The sequence below is a fragment of the Nansenia antarctica genome (assembly GCF_963989245.1).
Source record: "Nansenia antarctica genome assembly, chromosome: 10".
NCBI classification, from domain to species: domain Eukaryota; kingdom Metazoa; phylum Chordata; class Actinopteri; order Argentiniformes; family Microstomatidae; genus Nansenia; species Nansenia antarctica.
The window spans coordinates 33,066,285-33,083,478 of record NC_137680.1 but is presented as its reverse complement, the minus strand read 5'-3'; the positions used below and the strand labels follow the sequence as shown (position 1 = coordinate 33,083,478).

Below are 17,194 nucleotides of genomic sequence, written 5' to 3'. Positions count from 1 at the left end.
TCATGAAAAATTGAAGTTGTTTGATAGCCCCCGAATTCTGTTTTCCCGACTCATTTTTTTCAGTTTCATTCTTCGGTTCTGGAACCAGATCTTGACTTGCCTGTCCGTCAGGTGCACACAGCGACTGATCTCCAGCCGCCGCTCCCGAGTCAAGTACATGTTGAAGAGGAACTCCTTCTCCAGCTCCAGGGTCTGGTGCTTCGTGTAGGGGCAACGCTTCTTGCGGCCGCTCTTTGCTGTCAGCCAGTTGGACGTGCTTTCTTTTTTCCCATCCGCTATAAAGAAAATGAGAGAGAAATGAGTGGGAATCATTCATGATAAACTGAACATATACATTGTCAATGTAGCCTATTCCTGCACCAAGTTCTGTAGAAGCCTATTGAAATGTTCCTAAATTAATGTTATTTGTTTCTGGCCGCAGAAAATTACTTGAAATTACTTGAAGTAATGCATGCACATTCATTGTGCAATATTAGTGCAATATTAATCCTATCATCAATCATCAGTATGAACAGTGAGTCACTTTAATAAATTACCTGTATCTAAAATACCTTGTAGAATTATGTAAAAGGAACATTGAAAATGTAAAAGCTGGACCTATGTTTGTTTGACAGTTAGCTGACAGTTGGCTTCACATTCACGGTTTTATGATTAGCACACATTTTGGCTACATGTGCTTCCACATTGTGTTCAAGGTCCAATTAATTCTATTTAGTATAATATAACACATTTACAAATTCGATTTAGTGTAATATTACACATTTATTAAGACATAAAACGTACACGTAGCCTATACTGAAATTATAGGTATGCATTTTATGAGGGGGGGGACGACTGAGGACATCAGCGCCTTGCATTGGACAGATGGACTGGACTGGATTGGCCTTGCTGCTCCTCGTCATAAAATAATAAAAACACAGGAGGAAATCCCGGCTCATGGGCTCTGTGTCAAAGCCAGAGAGGCTCGCCTTTACCAAGGAGCAGAACGCATATAGCCTACCTATGGGGAAGCGTAAATGTTCATCATAAGCGATCCTACAGTAGCCAACTTTATTGATAAAAACGATGGCACACATTGAGGTCATTGACACTCCCCATTGCATGCACTGTCTTACTGTCATAGACGCGACATTAGAGGACTCACCTTTGATTGCTTTGTCGGGACTTTGTGCGCGGCTCTCTGAGGGCTCGGGGCTGGACGAGCCTTCCACAGACGACCCCCGGGGGTCCTCATCTCTCTGAGCAGCGCTTGGCGTCGGGGTAGGGGTAGTGGCCGGTTCACTCTCCCTCCTGCCTGCATCCACAGCCTGGGTAGTTGAGGGCGGTGAGGTGTCCAAACTGGACGGACGTTGCAGAGTAAAGTGAGTGGGGTTCGGCTGGACATCTTGATAAACCTTAGACGGCGTGTATGTCTGGGACAAGCGGAAGTACCCAGGAACAGGCACGGTGCCATTATTGGTAACCGGGCACGATCCCGGCGTTACCCGGGAATACGAAATGTCTTCTGCCGGCGTTGAGCCTTTAGGACATTTCTCTGGTTCATACAGGCAGTACGCGTTCTCCTCTTTGATGCTCGGGGAGAAGGAGCAGGGAGCAATGTGCTGATGGCTGCCCGACTGGTCCACTCGACAAGACCTGGACGTCTCCAGCCACGTTTCCATCCCGTGAATATAGTGACCAGATGAAGGTGCCATGGTCGTCTGCCCACTGTCGCTGCGCTTGTTGAGACCCGAGAAAAAGGCGCCGTTGGATAGTCCATAAGGGTAGTCCGAGGCGGACGGCAAGTACACGCCGTTACTCTGGTAGTACGGGGCACTGCTGTTCTCGGCTCGTCCGTTGATTAAGGAGTCCACTAAAAACGAATTTCCAGCTTGGTTGTCGGAGCATGACATTGTTGAGGTATAATTTGACGGAGGATGAAGATATCCCTTTCTGGCTGACATTTCTTGTGCAAAACATGCTGAATATAATTACTGATACTCACACTTCTTGGTGCTTCAGCTGACAGCCAATTAAAACCCAAGAAGAGGAGAGACTCCTCCCATTTAAAGCACGTAATGTCAGTAATGCCGTATATTCATTTTGTTTAAAGATTAAAAAACTCAAGGGAGAAGTCGTGGATCAAAAATGAGTTAAATCTCAAATACAGTACTGTGGTAGGTTGCATGGTAATATGGCATAGATGCATTACATTTTATGTCGTAAACATTGACCCCATTCACACACACTTGCTCAGACATGCGTATTGCCCATACTCTGGAAATAGAGAGAACAGGCTACATTTAAACACAAATAACCACCTATCCGATACTGAAAATAATGCAGATATTGAAGACAATTGCAATGAAAGGCTGTATTTATTTTGTAACAACAGACGTTGAATCGCTGAATAGCCTAAATCCAAGTTCACATTGGAGACATTTGCCACAAACGTCAGATAACATACCGTTGTGTTAAAATGTGTGTGTGTGTGTGTGTGTGTGTGTGTGTGTGTGTGTGTGTGTGTGTGTGTGTGTGTGTGTGTGTGTGTGTGTGGCCTGCCACCGCGTGTGTATTGTGCAATTATTTGAGAATAATCTCTTGAAAATATCTAGTGCATAAACATTTGAGACATTATGAAAAACAAGGTGTGTTTTGACGTTTTTAACCCTTTAAACTAAAATATGTATGCTTTCCTTGAAATAAATATTTGTGATTTGTTGTTGAGCAAAGGTGTGTCTTATTTCGATTTTTGGAAAACTTGCAAACTGAGATATAATCCGACCCATACCCGCAAACCAAAATATACTTGTATTGAAGAATTTCTTCATAGAATTTGCAGTTGCCTATATACAACCTTGCCTCTAGCCTATGACAAATATGATACTGAAATGACTGCCATGAATGTCTCCCTAACTTCAAATTAAATTACGTGTTTCCTCCCTCCACAACATTCTTGCAGTGTGACAATATGCCCCCAGCCCATGCACAATTATGTTGCTACCATCTTGTCCAAAATTAGATTTATTTTTCACAAGTCGTCCTCAAGTATAGGCTATAGGCCAGTTGGTTATTCAGCTAGATCATATTTGTTGTCTTTTTTTCAGCTAATCACTGTATCTCTCCCTCTCTCTGTAACATACACGCACACGCGCGCACGCACACACACACACACACACACACACACACACACACACACACACACACACACACACACACACACGCACACACATATGTATATAATAATATTTGATAGAATTAGCTATTATAAGACGCTCTCAATAGAAATATAACCTGAACCTAAAATATGTCCTATACACCTGAAAGTCGGGTGTCACTAGCAGATATCGGTTGTGTCAATAGTTAATAACTCCATCACAGAATAATGCACTTGTCCAGTTTTGAGTGCACGGCGCCGTCTCAAACTCTATTTTCTTGGCTAATAGACAAAACCATTTGAGATTTAAAAATGTGAGATTTAAATTATTATTATTATTATTATTATTATTATGTTACAATGCAAATTAATATTGTGTAATAGGCCTAATGTCATAATATGTATTAGGCCTAGCCTACAATTTAACATGAAAAAATAGGCCACACGTTTTTCATTTCAGACTGTTTCAAATATATTTGGTAAAGGTTACATAATATACAACAAAAACATACATATTTACCTGAACAGTGAAACCCTGTCATGTCATCGGGATGTGAATAAGGATGTTTTTGAAGCATGAAAATGTAGATCCTTGGCAAGAGACGATCCACGGCAATGACATTGATCTGAGCAGCGCCACCTAGTGGAATAAACATCCATGTCGGAGCAGAACCCTGAATACTGCTGCTGCAGTGAGACGCTGAGACAAATGAAGCCGGGACAGTCCGTAAGCACAAAGCTTTCTAGCTCCCAGCCGTTGTTTTCAGCCCCTTAGTCACAGTTAATAACCTTGGTCTCAGACGGTTTATTGCACTACACTCCAATCCTACAAACGCTCCAGACGAAGACGCGTTTTATGGCCAAGTTGCTCCAGCAACAGGGAGGATGTGCCCCAATTAAGGCTGGATTCCAGAGAGCCTCACAGGATGCAGAGAGCCTCACCGCCTTACAGCCTGGCCTATCTCTTATGGCAGACCCCCTTTGTTGTTGTTTTCACCAGCCTAACATTCATGAGACCCGATTCATCCAAACATTGCCAGATAGCCACTTCTTACAACACAATCATGATATAGCCTATAGGTTCTTATCAAAAGGTCCTATGTACAAATGTACTATGTAGCCTACTACAAATGTACTATGTACTATATGTATTGCTTTAATGTTCTTGAGATTATTTTCAAGGAAGAGAAAGGCGACATGTTTACACCCTAGACTTTAGAATGATTCAGTTGATAAAACTAGTCCCATGATATATGCTTGTGCGTGATACATGAAGTTGTAACGCTCAAGTCAACCTTTTGGGTCGAAGTTCCGTAATGGATATTAAACATTAATTGCAGCGGATCCAATGTCGACTGATGGAGGCAATAAAGCCATATACATCATCCATCTGATACGGCTCACGTCCAGGCATGTTTTATGTCTAAAAAAATACAAGATGTTTTGTAGAGTTCATCCAATCATCCAATTTAGAAAATATATGAAAACTGAAGCATTTCAACCAGTGGCTCCAAGACGGGTTTTCAGTGAGCTATCTGAACATTGGACCAATACACAAGATGATATTTCAAAATCATCTAATTTAATTAATAAGCTGGACATTCAGTACAGTACTCATCATCACGAAGCATATTTCTGACTGGATGGAGAACAGCTTTTCCTCTTGCTAAAACGCAGGCACATATTTTCATTTAATTTTCAAGAAAATTAGAGATTGCACCAAACAAAATGTTTCGAATATCAGTATCGACTGAACAATCGACATTGCATAAACAATAGGTCCAAGTTATTGTACGTTCGTATTGCCACAACAAACATTAATGATGATGGGAAAATAGTAACTTGCTCAGAAAAATTGCCTATTCCCCGTAGGTGACATTTAATCATTTGTTTTCTGAATATGGCAAGACATTAAATTTTAACCTGAAATGGGCGGGTATATCAAACCTTCGCGTGTATGAATTGATGACAAAATATGGATTTGCGTGAAATGGAGAGGGCTCACACATCTAGGATGTGTTTTTTGTTTCGGCTATACCAAATATCCTAACACCAAATATCAACTCCGATTAATAGATTCAATTTAGCCTACAAGCAAAACATTAGGCTATAATAATGATGATGGAGGATAATAATAATAATAATAATAATAATAATAATAATAATAACAACAACAGAGACATTAGGCCTTCGTGGGGAAAAAATAAACAAATAAATCTAAACATACCCTCCCATCACAACATGCAAAAAGGAACGAAACTAATCAGTTTCTTGGTCGACGTCTGACATCTGGAGTTTGCAGCAAAGAACTTGAGATTAGCTATTGAGCTTCATGAGAGGGACAGACTCAGTCTTAAGTTGAATCAGAGCAAAGGGTTCGTGGTATAGAACTGAAAACGGTCTCTGTTTAGTTTCTTCTCTTTCATCCTCCTGTTCTGAAACCAGATTTTGACTTGGCGGTCTGTGAGATTGAGCATCCTGGACAGTTGAAGACGTTTCTCTTTGTTGATGTAAACACTGAAGAAGAACTCCCTCTCAAGTTCCCTGATTTGGTATTTGGAGTAAGGACATCTCTTCTTACGCGTTCTCTGTCCACCTGAAACACAGACAATGCCATCAAGGTCGTTAATGCATACTGATTTCAAATAGCTTGCATCAGCATTTCTACATGTGTGGTACCCTATAATCTTTAGAGTGCTCATATAGAGCCGAATACTAATTTGAGATCCTTGTGCGTTTCTCCGGTTTTGCGTAAATCATGTAGGCTAATAATGTAAAATTAAATAAGACTCTTGGCAACATCAAACATGGGCCTTAACAAGAGGATAATTATTAGTTATTATTACCTCTAAATGAAAAAATATTATATCTCTGATTTACAGAATAGGGTATAAAATATAAAGTAATTAGGCCTAACTGACATCAAATTAAACATTGGGAACCTCCATTAACATTCAAAAACATGATTGTTTCATTCATATCCATGCAAATAATTCAGCAAATAACCTGTCATTAATTTCTCATTGTACTTTAATGGCTGAACTTTCTTATGAAAAGAAAACAAAGCTATAGGCATCTATAAACTGGAGCAATGCATGCTGGAAATTGCAGCGGGGAAATGTCCCGTCTTTCACGGCCAATTTCAACCCCAAGCACGTGATCTTGTCGTTTATAACAAAGTTTTGTTGGGGCAAATCTACAGGCCCTCCATAAACCTTATGTGCTTATAAAACAGCATATAAAAGCTTTAACAGCGGCGCGTTAGATTGCAAACTTTCTCACAGAGCCGATGCGCGTCCTTACTCACTACCAGTGCTGCTGCTGTGTGTCTCAGGCTCGTTGTTGCCGGAAGAGACAGACTGGGACCCGGGGCTGCAGCTCTCCTCTCCCCGCGGCCTCTCCCCTGGACCCCGGCACGTGTCGGACCCGGGCGCCGGGACTGGAGGTAACCTCGAGGCGCTTCTGTCCACGGAGGAGTGCAGCTCGCTTGGTGCATGTTCCGCGTTCCCGTAGGCATGATCTAAAAACTGATCAAATGGTTGCGGCAGCACTCCATTCCTGGTCGCACTGCCATAGAGACTTGATGTGGGATTGGAGCTGGAGTGGTAGACACTGGAGGTATTTTTCGCGAATATTTCCCCCAAAGAGCTGCTTGGGCTGGAGAGACCCCTGTCCCTGTGCACCATGTCCTCAGGAGGGTAGCAGTGCGCCAGGCTGCCCCGGTGGTGCCATTTACTGGACGCATCGATGCCATACTCCCTGAAAGCGACATCTCTGACATCTCTCACAGACGGAACTTGTGGCAGAGTTGAGGATGGGTAATATGTCATAGGACAAGAAGACTGATGGCTCTGAGATAAAAAAGGAGGGAGGCTGGAGAAGTCTGTCCCGGAGACGTAATACGTACAGTTGGGCAAATACATACTCGACCCAACAGGGACCCGCTCATCAAAATCCATGATGGTTCTATGCGCAGCCGACTCCAATACCAACCCTCCGCATCGTTCCTCTGGGCTGCTGTGCTCCAGTCATATGAAGCAGATCCGTGGAGCAGAAATGTTGAGACGTGAGCTGACGTGGAGATCCATCTCCATCCATTCCTGGGAGCGCCAGTCATGTGACCAGCATGGGCAGAAATTGACAGATACGTCTGTTCAACTGATACTGCGTGCCAATGAGTGAATGCGTTTGTCAATGAGAGACTTTTCCGATATCATAGCACAGTAGGCTATATGGATAAAAGTCATTATAGCCTAAATCCAGATCTTGTAGGATGTGCGCATAACTCCTATTCTGTTATTTTTCCTGTTCTTCCATTTTAAGGCATGATGTATGGCTACAACACTTTTTTAGACATTAAATACATTGTCTCGCCTATATCATGGCGCATTCATAGATATAGCCTTGCAATGTGGTCTATATTTCAAGTCATACCTGAAACGTAATAAAAAACAAACAGATTACTAGAAAAAAAAGCTGACTTCACATCAACCATAAGGCTAACCATTAATGTAACCTAATGGTGCTGTGGAATAGAGATACCAAATGAGAACATTTTAGACAGGCTGATCTACATACATACAGACAATCCGTTTATATCTCCGAAGCGTTAGTCGAAGGTGGAATTTGCACTTCAATAGTTTAGTTTGGTATTGGCCACTACAACTGAACGGGTATGACTTCAACCTTTGTCTATTGCAACGTCGTCCAATTCGGGCCTAAGCATGAAGCGGTGTACACATATATAACATACGTTATGTGGCACTGTGAAAAGCATTCTCTCATTATCTCTATATCTGGTCTCGTATTCAAGTCATAAAAACAAGACAATGGAGCGCAATACATAATGTTCTCTTGATAGGCCTATATACTTCTCACCTTATATTGTATCTATACAATCGGGCTCCTGTAAAACAGGCTCGAGGCTCAGCACTTTGCATTTGACTGTGGCCATTGTCGGGACAGGAAAGGCATTCCTGAAGTTCAATAAAACCAGATGAAACAATGTCCCAAGTCATTGCTAATATACCTGGGAGAATAACACATTATATAGAGTACGAATATAGAAACATTGAATGTTGAAATCGTTGAGTAAATATGAAATAATGGGCAATGCAAATAATACATGATACATTCTGTGTTGCAGGTCAGGGAAATAGCTTCAGAGACTCTTTTGCGTGCAGACATCAAGTTCGAGGGAGGTCCGGGAGGTGAGGGTCCGGGAGGTGAGGGTCACACCCAGTGCCCCGGATGGAGTTGAGAACCGTGACAAAAGCCCCACGTCGCCCTTCAACAGATGGACTCTTAGACTAATTGAACAATGTTAGTGTTTGAATGAGTAACAGCCATTACATGTTAAAATGTTGTTAATAATGCATTTCAATTTGTCATTACTGTTTAGCAATGAAGGACACATGCCCATATCGACTGAGTTTGTATTAACTTTATTAACATAGAAACAGATAGCCTAAAATATAACACAGGTTATTGCATTTAATGTGATGTAAATCTCAGAGGCATTATAGAGCCGATCAAAAGAAGTGAACGGGCTAATGACTTAGGCAACTCAAAGTTTGAAATCAGGAATGATATGAATCATTCGGTTATGACATGGTTTATAACATAATTCCGTTTTAGTTTAAACATAAAATAAAAGAGATGCCAGTAATTCTCAGGGAACGACATGGCATCAGTTTACAAATTCAGAAAACTGACAAGATAGCAGGAATACATGAATACATGCTGCTGTTGGGAGTCCCCGAAGCCCCACTCTTTGGTCCCCCAAAGCCTCACATTCAAAACAGCCCACATCATCAACCTCACTCATCCAGATTAATGTGCACAATATGAGAGGCAGGTGAAATGTGTGTGTGTGTGTGTGTGTGTGTGTGTGTGTGTGTGTGTGTGTGTGTGTGTGTGTTATATTTACAGTGTGACTGCGTTTAATACCATAGAAATCCTTTTTTTCTTTTAGCCTATTGCCTGTATTGGTGTGAGCCATTTTTCCAGGGCGCATATTTATGCAATTTAGATGTTTGGTCGTATAAGGGCTATAAAGAACACTTTAATGAGCGTACCTTCTCAGGCGATTCTGAGAGGTGGGGAAATGTTTAACCAGTCATGCGACTGAATTAATAATGTTTGCTTTTCGTTAGACTTTCGTTAGGCATCTGGTACATCACCGATGTCTCTCTTTGTAGCCTGAGACGGGTGGCTGCTTTGAGAGGGCCTAAGGGTGGCTGCTTTGAGAGGGCCTAAGCCACATAGGAACAACTACATGTGGAAAGACTATATGGAAGAGAAGAGAAACCTTCGTTGGGAAAATAATCAGCGTCAAAGACAAGATACAAGATACAAGATACAAGGGATAGGCCTACTAGAGCTGAAGTGACGCGAGAATATAGGCTACTGGATGCATTGTCATCGTTGAATAACACGTTACTCCCACGCCCATCCTCTTCATACATACTGTATATGCTATTAGAGCATTAAAGGACATCTGCGGCCAAGTAACAGCACTACAAATTATTTTGAAATTACAGCTTTGTAACGGAGTCTTCAAAATACTATTGAAAGGTGTATGTTTTCTGTTCTACGATTCGTTAGAAAAATATCAAGTTCTTATGTCTATATTAGCCCAACGGTTTGCAATAGTAAAATAGCCTTTCTGTGTACCACCATGTGCTTTTTACCATTTCATCTTATTGAAATTGGTGTGTTTTTTATTGAAAACAAACAATAATAATAATAGTAGCTAAAAAAGAAAAGAAAAGTATTCTGCAGGTGTAGTACAATGATATTATTCAAACAGATTCCAATATTAAAATTTAATAAAATAAAATAAAATAAAAAAATCAATATATAACAACGTCACCTTCTTAAAATAATGGCTTATGTCACTTTTGAGGAAAATTATGTTTTTCCCTAAATATCATATATTAGATTTGGTTCAGTTTATTATGTTTTTCGCAAAACTTGAAAATATGACGTAAGCCATTATTTTAAGAAGGTGACGATATATAATCCTACAATAATATTCCAACGAGAACAGTGGGTACACCTCACAACGAACCCCTAATTACGGTCAAAATTACACATTTTGCGTGTAAGATTTAAATCTGACTGTTCCGGTATTATTTCATATCATGGTTTATAAGGTATTTAATCACTAAATAGTCCCTATAGTTTCACAGGCAATGTAACCATGCAATATGGAAGTATGTAACTCAGTATGTTATACGTTCTCTAATATTTGATTAACTGAAATTGAATGAAGCAATTATTATCAATTAAACGCCCACCTCAAAGAATCACGAAATCACGTTCATGCTACAGCAGACAGTGAATATGTCCGGCTACAATCTAGGCTTAAAATGGTTGGAGTCGAATTATTTAATCGAAATTCAATAAATTACAAATTAAATTAAATTGTAAATTGACAATGTAATTTAATATCGCTTAGGCCTACCTCTACCATATTAGGTCTACCTGCTGGTATGTGTCCGTCTACAAAGCCAGGCATATTTAAGATGTCAGACCCACAGATGAGCCTTTGGGTGGCAGCAAAACGATACCTTGAGAAGCAAACTCCCGTCCAGATGTTTCATCAAGTCAGCGCCACATTTTCCCTCGAGCTGCCGGGCCACTGCGATGCAGCACGAGGCGTTTCATGGCAGAACAGGGCCTCTTAAGGCCTCTTAAGGCACACAGACACACTACACGGTCAAATATCTGAAACGGCATGTCATCTGTGCTTTCGCATGTAATTAAAAGCTGTTATGTAAGCATATAAGCATTTATAAACGAAATCGTATCTTGTTTTTGAGGAATGATCAAAGGTTATGCCGTATAGATCATAGTTAGTATAGTAGATATTTAGCTGAGGCTTTTATCCAAAGCGACTTATATTGCTGCTTTGCAACTTTGAAACTATAGTATGGTTATCAGTAGGCCTACTTCAAATAATTCAACACAATTCATAATCTAGTAAGCAGACACGAATAAATGTGGCCTATTTTCCATCATGTTCAGTAGCCATTCTCAGAGGGCACACCAGCACACACATGCACACATACACACACACACACACACACACACACACACACACACATAGAGACAGACAGACAGACAGACAGACAGACAGACAGACAGACAGACAGACAGACACACACACACACACACACACACACACACATACACCACACACACAAACACACGCAAACACACACGCATAGAGACAGACAGACACAGACAGACACACACACACACACACACACACACACACACACACACACACACACACACACACTCAATCGCACATACACACACACACACACACACACACACACGATCTGATATTGGCATGCTATAATATTTAATAATTGTATGATTATCAAATTGAGACCAACAAACTTTTGTAAAAATTACCATTACGTAAATCAAAATAGTCGTGTGTCAGTCGTTCCTCTGCTTTACTTATAGCCTAATGTTTAATTGAAGATGAATTCTGACATATTGCTCACAAAACTATACGAGAAAAATGGGGGAAAAGTCTTAAGTGTTATATATATATATATATATATATATATATATATATATATATATATATCTTTTTATTAAAGAAATATACAAACTATAGTAACTCCTTTCTTCTCTTTTCTTTTCTTTTTTCTTTCTGTGTTGAGCTGACGAAGGCTGTCGGCCGAAACGTTGTTTGGTGAATAAAGCACGGCTTTTATTCATGACTTGATCACTCTTTTATTCATGACTTGATCACTCTTTTTGCCCAGCAGTATAAAATGTAGGTATGTGCATATCCATTTTTGGATTATTCTTTCTTTCAAACCCGAGATGAAAAATTGGTAGACTTAAACCTGGTGGTCACCCATCAAATGCAATGACTAAGATCCGCCACTAGATGGCAACATTGTTGTAATACTCACACATCCAAGACCTTAATATTGCAGGCCCCTAATTCAAGAGACACCGGTCAATTTGAGATGGTACGCATTTATGGATATTGAATGAGTTACATGAATTACAATGATCTAGAATATGTGCCCCGTTCCATAAACTAAACGTACAGTTTACCTAAATTCAGGTGGAGACAAATATAGAGAAACAAGCACACACTTCTGAGGGGCCAATACAAAGTCATATGTTCATTTTAAAGACTTTTTGATTTTGGCTGCAAATGAATGAACATCACACGGTCTTATTGGGTTTCTCCAACTTTTATTGTGAAGAGCCATATCATGGCTGCTGCAGTCAAAAACAATGGAGCTTTAAATGTAATTGTTCATTAATTGCAGTCAGATATTATTTATTTACATTACGTTATAACAGAAAACTAAATACAGCATTTTCAAAGGATGGACTTAGCAGAGAATCGCATTATATTGGTAAAACATTAAGTTGTAATTATAATGATTCTCTTTTAGAAAAAGGTTAGGCTACACGCGTTCCAGATAAGATTAAAATGAAAATAGTTTATAAGTTAAGTTGATCTAAACAAATATTCACAGAATGGTTGCATGTACAGCAAATCAATAATAGTCTACTTCGAGTGTGTTCTTTGATGTTGCAAACCTGTCAACTCATATATATATATATATATATATAAAGGCCTATGCGCCTTTTTATTTGAAACTGTCAACTCATAGGCCAGGTTGCAGTAGCAGGTTCAATTCTATTTCATCTTCAATAAATCATATTCAATGCATGAGCTGAAAAACCCTCATAATGAATTTAAGTAAATTTTCGATTATACTGGAAATGGAATGGAAGTGTCTACAGCGTTTTCATGTTTTCGATCCAATAAATGATGAGATTTCATATCATAGATCTGTTCCATGAAAAATGTATTTTGAACATTGTAGAAAAGGATGAAGTCTATATATCCACCGCCTTAGGTATGAGACAGAATATCAACAAGGTGGAAGTCATTTCCGTTTTCCCTCAAACACACGACATCGAATGGTTTCAATTAATAACAGGAAGAAACATGGATCTTCGAGAGCAGGGCCAAACCAAGGCGAGGAGACGGAGTACGTGTAATAAATTATAATATAGTTCATTTTCATAGAGCAACCTTCAAGTCTTTTTTTCTTTATTTTTTCAGTAGGCCTATTTTCCACAGCTAACTGGGACTCTTGAATTTGTTGACGACTTTCTTCTCTTTCACTCGCCTGTTCTGAAACCAGATTGTCACTTGTCGCTCTGTCAGATGTGTCTGTGCAGATATCCTTCGTCGTTTGTCCTTTGTGATAAACTTATTGGTGCCATATTCTCTCTCCAGTTCCTTTAGCTGTACCTTGGTGTATGGCACGCGCTTCTTCCTCCCCCGTCGGACGGAGCTGCAGCCATCCCCGGCAGAGACAGGGTCTGAAGCGTAAAGAGCACATTAACATGCTGTATTAACAAGATCTGGACATGGTAACGGTCTCAAATTAATGACTCTGATCTGTTTAGCCTATTGCCGTAGATTTCCCCACACAACGAATAATACACAAACCACTGTATAGTATAATGATTACGTGTCTTCTTTGCTGTTACATAATGGCATATACATTATTGACATAATGGCAAACATTAACATGTTTATTATCATATGTATAGGTTTATTTGCTAAAACGTGAATACCTTGAATTGACGACTTCCATAGATTATTTGACTGTGGCTGGTCTTTACTGGCACAGTAAACTTGACCGTTCCATCCGTTGGCGATAGCCCAGGGTTGATAAGGTTCCACGGGTAAAAGAGGCTCGTGCCTGGGCTCCGGGGGACCGCTTAGGGCCGGTACGACAGGAACATCAAGATAACTTGAAACAGGTTGGTACGGGCCGGCGGAATAACCTTGATAGAAAGCAAACTCCTTGGCCCTGGACGGGAAGTCCTCTCCAGAAGCGGATGTGTCCATGTATTTGTCCCCATAGGCTGCGGGCTGCGCGCAGGACTTGACGCCGCCGTGGGACATCCGACACGGGTAATAGCTGCTGCCAAAGTATCCATAGGGCAGGGAGGCATTGGACGAACTCTGGGCAGCAGAACAAGGGCTGCATTGTTTGACAGGTTCGCCCATGCCAGAGACTGGCACCTCGTTTGAGGTGTAGGTAGTGCTCGGAGCCAGGGATGTCGGATGCGCCAGCAAATTCCTGCACTGATTTGCAGCAAAATTGCCCCCTGCATATCCCTCCATGTTTTTGTTTATTTCATCCAAACCGTTGTCGTACAGAAACATCACCGGGTCGATCCAGCGCGAATGGAGCAGTAATGACGCGGTCATGGCATGCCTTACATCGAGACAACCATGCAGCTCTTTGCACAAATCCCCACGACTGAAAAAAGAGATACTGAATCTGAGAGAGTAACCGATACTCACGCGCCTGTGTACATGAAGATCGCACGGTTATTGGCCAAAGCAGAGGCACGTGATATGCAAAAGAGATGATCAACGTCTAGACTGCAGATAATGCAGATGACGTCCATATGTGATATACTCTCAGTAACTATATATATATATATATATATATATATATATATATATATATATATATATATATATATATATATATATATATATATATACACTCTAGTGAAGGATTTGACTCGATTTTTAAACATGAGAGCAGTTCTGTCTGATTCAGGTATCCAAGTGGCCTGCATAGCTATGAGCAATACTTCGATTGCGCCTGAAGTTATAATTTGTATAGGCTATTGCAATTCACAGAGGATACATGATATTAATGGCGATTGACTTCATTTATGTTTGTCAAAATTATGACGAAAACTGTAAAATAGAGTGGAGTGGGACGCAACATTAGACATTCTGTGTGAAACGTCCTAGGACTAGCCCGATTCTATTAACTGTATTAATTCAGATTAAATTAATGCTTTTTATTTATTCCAGATATTACTCCAGGCACTCATCAACAATCGTGATCTCTAATAATTTCCAATAATTAATCTAGGCCTACAATTTTAGATGTATTTTTTAAAATGTATTCAATAGCCTTCTTTATCATAAACTAGCATGAGTTTGTGTTATGAAGTGACGTATTTGGTTTTTGATTAACATGAAACTGCAAGGAATATATAAAAACGAAAGAAAAAAGTTTTTAGGAAAAAACCCTCATCCTGTGAAGGAAATCAGGTTATGCGTAAAAGCCGCAGCAGCGTTGTGAAGCAGCACACATGTTGTGTTGAGTTAACCGACGGAAAGCATCTAAAGACTAACCCATCCTTCTATCTGGCAGCTTTACATATGCCGGGTTAGACGCGCTGGAGGCCAAGGTCAAGTTGAAAGTTGCTGTCTAGTCAAAGAGGTTGTTGTCATTCAGGCATTGGCCGTCTGGCTGGAATTCCTTCAGGAGAGGTGAGAAAACAACCCGACTTCATTGTGAAAAGGAACTAGTGAGATTTTGTCGATTACCAAAGTAACTTATGTGCATGTGCTATGGGACCTGGTGGAAACTATTCGCTTAGTCAGTATGAATTTGTGCAAAGAGGTGTGGAAATTCTTAACTTAAATAAAGAAACACATATCCTAGAAGTACAATTCCATTCGGATGGTTTTGTGTTTACCGACATGTACGGAGACTGAAACATTAATTTTAATATAGAAATGACTGAATCTGGGAAATGTGAGACTAATATGCATTAATGCTTTCAAAAAAGTTGAATTCCGAATTGTTATTAAGAAATAGAGAAAACATCCTCGTCTCCCCTATTTGCGCCATCCCAGAATCTCAGGAACGAAGTAAGTCATTTCAAATGAGTGTCCTTTTTTTCTTCTTGCGTAAAAATAATTTCTGAAATATATAGCCTACCTAAACCATCGCAATAATGGAAACATATTAGTTGCAAAAGAATCCATTGTAACTGACATGTGAGGCAGAAAACGAAAACATGAAAGGCCCATGAACACTCACATATCTCAAAGGCTTGGGGTTCATAAAGAGGCAAACACAGAAAGAAGATATAAGGCCTAACAGAGTTTGAGAATGTTACCTTTAATGTGATGTAGTGGTGAAACTGCACCATAGGTCTCCCACCAGAGTAGATAGTGAATGGAAGATGCAATGTATCAAATTGCAGCCAAGTAATCTTACATGGCGATATTGTGTATCGAGTAATATGGCATTTTAAAACGTATTCTAGTCTCCGATCCGTCCACTCTTTCATTGGATGTTTTCTCACATCGTTATGGTGAAGACGAGATTGAAGCGTTTCAGTCTAAAGCCTTTAGGCTAAGTTATGCAACAGAGGGCAGGAAATATCTCAGCCATGGCTGCTCAGGAATTGTTTCCTTCTCAGCAAAATGACGCTCAGTGCAATGTGGGCTGTCATATTAAACCATGTGCCATGTTATTTATGCGTATATCCATGCGGTTTTGGAGAGAATTCAACGGTTGGAGAGACATAAGCAGTCCTACCACATACATTTAAAAACGACATGTAGACCTATAGGCCATAAACAAAACAATAACTCGGGCTTTTCAACATCAATCATGTAAAAATAGGAAGCTGGGGAGAGGAAAGGAGGAAAGCAAAGGTTCTTGTAGGAGACTGACACGCTACACGTTGGCTATTGGCCCTCAATGAAGAGGAGAGGGACATGCGTAACCCAGAGCCATGGAGCATATCACGTTCTGCCTTGATGCATTGGAAAAGCCTAAATATATTTTTTGAGCTTTATGAACAACGTTTATTAAATCACTCCCGTATCACATCCTCGAGGACATTCGGGTGAGCTCTCTTATTAAGACTGATAATCAAACGTCAAGTCGTGTTAACAGTCGTTCTTACCCGCTGAAATATTTGAGTTAAACGTCATATTTTCCTATAGCTACAACTCCAGTTGCTATCAATACAAATCAAGAATGTGCAAGCAGGAAATAAGATGTGATGCATACTTTGGTGTATTTTCGTTTGAGAATAAATGAGTTTTTCACCTCATATAGCCTAGCATGATGAAGACAAGTAGGCCTGAGAACTTACAAACATGTAATCAGCCTATATTATATTCTATAGTCTATTAGACCTGGATGATCCAAAGCC

The 17,194-nt window shown here is 40.1% G+C and overlaps 3 protein-coding genes across 3 annotated transcripts; all 3 read right to left on the bottom strand.

Annotated features, from left to right (window-relative positions):
• Positions 1 to 1,943, bottom strand: hoxa10b (homeobox A10b; the record flags this gene model as incomplete). Its single annotated transcript, XM_080540428.1, has 2 exons — positions 1 to 275; positions 1,145 to 1,943. The coding sequence occupies 2 exons, from the start codon at positions 1,941 to 1,943 to the stop codon at positions 1 to 3; spliced, it is 1,074 nt and encodes a 357-aa protein (XP_080396554.1).
• Positions 1,944 to 5,499: 3,556 nt separating this feature from the next.
• Positions 5,500 to 7,095, bottom strand: hoxa11b (homeobox A11b; the record flags this gene model as incomplete). Its single annotated transcript, XM_080540432.1, has 2 exons — positions 5,500 to 5,732; positions 6,447 to 7,095. 2 exons carry the CDS (start codon positions 7,093 to 7,095, stop codon positions 5,500 to 5,502), a joined length of 882 nt encoding a protein of 293 aa, XP_080396558.1.
• Positions 7,096 to 13,274: 6,179 nt separating this feature from the next.
• hoxa13b (homeobox A13b) lies at positions 13,275 to 14,420 on the bottom strand (the record flags this gene model as incomplete). Its single annotated transcript, XM_080540431.1, has 2 exons — positions 13,275 to 13,519; positions 13,778 to 14,420. The coding sequence occupies 2 exons, from the start codon at positions 14,418 to 14,420 to the stop codon at positions 13,275 to 13,277; spliced, it is 888 nt and encodes a 295-aa protein (XP_080396557.1).
• Positions 14,421 to 17,194: the final 2,774 nt, after the last annotated feature.